Source organism: Hyposmocoma kahamanoa, unplaced genomic scaffold (assembly GCF_003589595.1).
Source record: "Hyposmocoma kahamanoa isolate Upper Pololo Valley unplaced genomic scaffold, ASM358959v1 94, whole genome shotgun sequence".
NCBI classification, from domain to species: domain Eukaryota; kingdom Metazoa; phylum Arthropoda; class Insecta; order Lepidoptera; family Cosmopterigidae; genus Hyposmocoma; species Hyposmocoma kahamanoa.
The window spans coordinates 11,698,569-11,705,398 of record NW_020654878.1 but is presented as its reverse complement, the minus strand read 5'-3'; the positions used below and the strand labels follow the sequence as shown (position 1 = coordinate 11,705,398).

At 38.2% G+C, this 6,830-nt stretch overlaps 1 protein-coding gene across 1 annotated transcript in view; it reads left to right on the top strand.

Moving 5' to 3' along the window:
- The window catches only part of LOC113237908 (lachesin-like), a 68,804-nt gene that overhangs the window by 39,139 nt on the left and 22,835 nt on the right, over positions 1 to 6,830 (top strand). The window contains exon 4 of the mRNA XM_026474625.1: positions 3,801 to 3,986. Coding sequence (XP_026330410.1) covers positions 3,801 to 3,986 — 186 coding nt within the window. The remainder of the gene's footprint in view (positions 1 to 3,800; positions 3,987 to 6,830) is intronic.

Sequence of the window (6,830 nt, the reverse complement as noted above, 5' to 3'; positions counted from 1 at the left end):
GGATCCGAGAGTCTATTATACGCTCGAAGAGCTTCATGGTGTGGGACATGACCTTTATGCCCCGATAATCGCCACACTCCTGCACCGATCCCTTCCCTTTGAAGACTGGAGTGATAATACTCAGTCTCCATTGGTTAGGGATTTTACCGTTGAGGAGCACGCGATTAAAGAGGCCGGTAAGGATGCCCACTCCACGGGGACCCATTGCCTTCCAGGCCTCGATGGGAACCACATCGGCTCCGACAGCTTTCCGATTCTTCATGCGACGAAGAGCTAAGTGGACTTCCTCAGGCGTTACCGGTCGCACTAGTCCCTGATTCGGTGGGAGGACCGGTGGCTGTACCTCTCTATGCTGCTGATTCAGCAGCTCGTGGAAATATGAGCGCTATCTCTCCTTCACCGCATCGACCTCGCATATAAGGTTGCCATGAGGGTCTTTAATGCAGCGACACTTGGAAATATCTTGTGCCGCTAAGACCCTCGAACGTGCCAGCTTAAAGATAAGCTTCTGCCCCTCAGACGACTCCAACTTGTCGTACAACGGCTGCAAGTGGTCCCGTCTGGCTTTGGCTACAGCTTTCTTAGCGGCACGTTTGGCATCCCTATATGCCTCGCGGTCTTCAGAAGATCCGGACGCTTTCCACGTTTTGAAGCAGTGGGACTATATATGGGCTAACTATTATATTACTATTGCTGCACGCATCAGGAAGGTTGAGGTAAAGCGTTTCATTGAAATAGGTAGTAAATCTATACGACATAAGGGTGGAGTATTCCGAACCATCTAAGGAGGAATACTACACATAGAAATATTTTTGTACGACGAATGAGCGGTATATAGAAAAACTTAGTTAAGTTTATGTTATACTGGAATGTTTTTTTTTAATACTTTTAAATGTAATAAATACAATAAATAATAATAACTATGAAGAATTAAACTTATTTGTAAAATGCCTGCACACTCTCCAAAATGTATCCGATAAAAAACCACCAAGTAGGCCCACAATGACTGAGACTTAGAAGCTTTGACCCTCAGGGCGTCAAGCTTACCATCGAAAACATGTAGCTCCCTTGGCACCACCTAGGGGTTACGTGTAGGGTATAGCTTACGGATGGGAGTTATTAAACCTCCAATTTTACAGATATTTTCAACGTTTGTGTTCCATGCAAGTACGAGTAATACAGGTACGCGTATTGAGGCGATTGCGTAGTGTACAGTGACACGCCCAGCTTTACCCACAACCGCTTATTTTACCGCTTATTATAAGAACCGAAGAAATCCAGTAGCAGTAGAGCTCCTTGAAAAAAAGTTGGTCCAGGAAAGTAATGTCACTTTACCTATTTCAGTAGGTAAAGTGACATTCAGAGTAATGTAAGCATTACTCAGTTCCAGTTTTGAACGGTAAGGGCACTGGTGAAATTATCGGACTTGTTAACTTATGTCTAAGAGTGCGGGCGCGGAGGTAGTGCCCTTCAGATCTTTGCGTTTTAAAGCTTTAAGATTCTAAGTGGCATTACGATGCTATGGACAGGCGTGTTGTTTACCAGGCGCACGACTGGTTCGCCACGTCATTTGATATTATAAGAAAAAGCTGTACGACGATCACTAAGCCACCTACCATGTATGACTATTGTGGATTATTGCATATTCCTAAAATCGTGAGAAAAAAAAAACCGATTACCAAATTGCAAAACTTGGTTTATGGTAAGATGTTGTTAAACGTAGGTACATAGCATACATCGTCAAAATACCATGTAAATACGTGAATACAATAAGCTCACATAAATAAGATCTCTTAGGTGGTTCTCACGGGTGACAAGTGTCCCAGCGACACGCAACACTATGACATTATAATAGCATTAATTTGTATACTATAGGCTCGCAGCATGACGCACGGCTGTAGTATTAACATGTACTTTGCGACCCGATAGCAATGTGAGGATGTAAGGACGACTTTAGGATCGCATTGTCTTTATGATTAGTCAATGCGATCCTAAAGTCGTAGTGTCGCATATCATTTCAGTGCCTTTTGCTGTTCCAGTTACTTGCATGGTACACCGAAATAAGCAAGTAATACCCCGCACACGCAGCTCGAGCCGTTACATATTAATTGCATCGTTTACAAACATCTTTCTTACTCAGAAAAAATCTCTTCATTTGAAGAATGTATAATAATCCACAATAGTCATACATGGTAGGTGGCTTGGTGTTCGTCATACAGCTTTTTCTTATAATATCAAGTGACGGAATGAACAAGTTGTGCGCCTTGTGTTAAGCGACACGCCTGACTATAACAGTTGAAGTGTCACTCAGACGTTTAAATCACAAAGATCTGAGGGGCACTGTCACTTCGTCCGTCACCCTGAGACATAAGTTGACAAGTCTCATATGCCTGTAATTTCACCAGCACCCCTACCCTTCAAAGTAGGAACACAATAATGCTCACATTACTGCTTGGCGGCAAAAATGGTTATCATGGCAGTACTTCCCTTTCACGAAGAGCTCTACAACTACTAAAAAGCTGGGAAACATTGCAGCCTATTTCCTGGATTATCCCATATTCTGTAGCAGTTTTTGATGACACTAACCGAATTATTCAGGTCCAATTCAGGATTAATTATATTTAAGTATAATCTATTACAATTTATCAACGCGCAAGTGGCAAAATCCGTAATCTCCAATTCAATTGTGTCATCGGTCGATTAGAGCCATTCATGAATAAATTGATAAATCTAAGTGTTATCGGACGTTGGGCCTTCATTGTCATCAAATTATAAAACGGAGAATAAGGCTTCTCTAAGTCCAATTCCTTTACAATTACAGCTTTATGTATTTCAGTGTCGTCGTATCAAACATATTGTTTAAAACATACGTACCGAATTATGTTTATGACAGGATACAAAACATAATATTTAAAAAATGAGTAGGTACTGTAAGGGTCGTAGCTGTGGGTTAGCGTAGCGAGAGATCACATTTCAATGAGAAACGAGGAAAGTAATCATAAATAAAACTTTACTACGTGTATTCAAAGCGAAGCTTTTTCTAGAACTACCCAGATATTATTTTTTTTACAATGTTCTATTTTTTTATATAATTCTAAATACAAACCTACAAATGAATTCCGCCAGTGCTAATAAAAATCATACAGCCTAGTCTACAGTGCTAACCTTTAGGGAGTAAGATCATAAAAACAGCCTGATTTCACCCACTACTGATTACTAATAAATTATTTACTAGTAATATTATTTTGCTTGTTCACAACACAAATTAATTAAAGCTTGAACAGAAAAAGTATAAAATTTAGTTTCTGAACAAAAATGTTACAACTTTGGAAATAACGGTACAGAGTATATACGGGTCACAGAATATACAGGATGAAATAAATCAATGCGACATAAATGGTAACTACCGTAAATGCTTAAAATTCCTAATTTTATATAAGGGAAACTATCTTTTTATTTTTCTTAATATGAATTATATTGTATTATATAAGATAACCATAACATTTGTTCAATAAACATTGAGTCTTACGATTAAAAACGTCCACGAAATCTAATATTAATAAGGTTTCATGACATCTTTAATTGCATTTTAGGTGGTTCCATTCCCGGTTCAGGTAAGCGTTTCAAAAACTCTGCAAATGCAGTTATTCATATTAATAAAAATAAAACAATGTTTCCCTTAAGTTGAATTAGCTACCTTAAGCATTCAAGGTAGTTCCCTTTCATGTCCCATTGACTTTTTCCACCATATACTAATCAATAATAAAATAATTTTTATTAAGTTTTTTTTTGTTTCCTAGGTGGCGTGGATAAAATCGGATACAAAAACCATTCTAGCAATCCACACACGCATGGTAACTTTGAATCCACGATTATCCGTGACACACAATGGGCATAACACGTGGAAACTGTATATCAGCAATGTGGAGCCGAAGGACTCCGGCACCTACATGTGTCAGATTAACACGGATCCTATGAAAAGTCAGGTGAGTGAAATTTTAAGATATAGTGATCATAGTACGATAATACAAGTATGTTAACTCCATACAAACGTAGCAATGTGGCTTATATGTTTGCGCGTCCGCCGCGTACTATGTACGGACACATACAGCCGCACAATCTCACGTTGTACTCGCGTTGCGTAGCGCTAGTCGTCACACGCGACTTTTAAGCGTATTGTTCATCCGTGTGGGCGGACAGACACATAAACCGTGCTGCTACGTTTTATAGAGTTACCATACGTGTCTTATTGCAACGACATTACATTACATTACATTTACATTTACATTACATTACATAATGTCGTTGCAATTAATTCTGGAAAAGCGTAAAAAGAGTATTTGTTATTCCGCACGTACGTTGTCCGACTAATATCGTAAATCAGGTAAAACACTAACTTAACACCAAAAAATTGTGGAAATGACTTAACTTGAAAAACTGCCAAACCATTTGAAAGTGCAAAATTTATATGGAAATACATTACACGTTGCATTCTTCAATTTTTCTATAAAGGATGCAATGCATATTGACATTTAAGAGGTCTTCAAATGAGCACATTTGAAGATCTCTTTGTAGCCCTAAAAACAAAAATGCCAGGTTATGCCGTACTAATTACAGTCTTACGTTGATTCTATGGCAGAAAGGTCGGTGCCTGTTGTGGGACACTATGTGTGTCAGTACATTTGCATCGTCTCACCGATACGTTGCTTTGTTTGAAAAAACAAATATACGCGAATTAAATCCGGAAAAATAGCTTCATTTCCTATAAATAAAAACGACTAAGTCTGTGACGAATTGCATTATTGACTTGTATGGGACGAAGCCTATGTTCTGGATTGATTAAGTCTTAGTTGTATTATTTTAGCTTTCAAAATTATTATGTATACCTGTATTTGTTCCATTTACTTACCTGTGAAATAATTAAAAAACCCTTTTACTTGTTTTCTGTAAATGTTGCGTTGAGTCACTGTTTTACCGAGAGGTGCTATATAGGTATGCAATAAGTATACTTGTTAGCGAAAAAACAAAACAAAAGCTTAGCTGACTTTTTGCTTTGTCGTATCTTACGATACTTTATCGTACTTACGTGCATGCTATTTTTTGTGGTGTGTTTGTACGTGTATTATCTCAATAAACTTTTATTATTATTATGATTCCTTTGTGTAAATAGGGGTAAAACAGTACATTTTATTCTTTCTTGAAATCAATTCCCTGGTTAAAGTTCGTTAGTTCCCGTTTTACTGAATAAACAACATAAGTCCTTTGTTAGAACGCTAACGCAAAACACGATTATCTCGTACCGGTGAAATGCACTCACATGCAGTTTAAAAGGCGTCCTCACCACTCTCGATCTCATAAATCACGAGTACTGCGATTTGAGGGAGGATATATGATTATAAATCGCTTGCTGTTAGTGGACGGGCACAAGCAGTTTTCGAATCAAGATGCACTATCGTGAATTTCAAATTCCAACGGATCGGATTCTCAATTTGAGTACAGCTGATTTTCTCATGTGGCTTACGAATATATTTCGGTGAGTGTGTCCATGACTTCCATGAGCTTCCGCCCGCCCCCTTTTACCATTAAACATCCAGACATTTTGTAGAGCTCCTTATGAAAGAGTTCGTCCAGGGCAGTACTGCCACCTTACCTATTTCTGCTGCCAAGCAGTAATGTCAGCATTACTGTGTTCCGGTTTTGCTGGTGAAATTACAGGCACGTTGGACTTACCAACTTATGTCTCAGTGCCCCTTAGATGTTTGCGATTTAAAGCTATGAGTGGCACTGTAAGTGTTATGGACAGGCGTGTAGCTTACCATCAGGTGCACGACTTGTTCGTCCCGTCACTTGATATTATTATGTATAAAAAAAGCGTACGGCGAAATCTCATCCCTATTTGGTCGATATTACCTTAACAAAAGTTGACGAAAAGCTCTGCCTTTCGACAAGAGCTTTCCGCCAACTTTTATTATGCGTACAACCTTGGAATGGAATTCAATGCCTGTGACTGTGTTTCTGAGCACATACAATGCGAATATCTTTAAGGTGCGACTGGATAGGCATCTGCTGTTCGAGCTCGGTGCATCGTAAACCCTGTCTTTGTTCCAGGGCTAAGTAGTGATCATGAATAAGTCCATATACTCAAAAAAGAGAAAAAAAAACTACGTAGTATGTAAACGAAGTATAAATACCTAAATACTCAATTTTCAAATTAGAAAATGTAATATACATGTACATACACAGATTTATATACTGTTGATTATTTATTTTGTTGTTCTTTTTTATTTCGCTTGATTATATAAATAGAATGTTGTCATCTATAATTAGCGGTGCTATATGTATGTAATGCAACTGAGAACATTTGTATTATATGTGGGTATTGGTTATTAAATAATCAAATATAAATAATAGTAATTAGAGTCGGTATTCCGAAACCCATACCGCGTACATGCTATTGCAAAAAGCATTTTGTACGGAATCAATAATATTGTGCTTTGCAAATAAATGCTTTTATAGATAAATTTGCAACGTAATTATAAATAACAGCAAGGCTAGCATGACAAGACGCGACTTGTGCGAGAGCGATATAAAGCTCGAGATCTCTATGCGAGAATAGCAGTATCTCGCGTTTTATGTCGCTCTCGCGCTAGTCGCGCCCTATCGTGATAGCCCCACAGGAATATATTATACTCGGAACCGTGTCTGATATTAAAATGCAATCGATTCATTCTCCAGATTACATATATCAGCAGCTTCACCTACATACCTTTTATATTTTAAATTTATAATTTGTTCCTTTTTGAATCCATTTAAGTGCGTTTTTTCTAGGA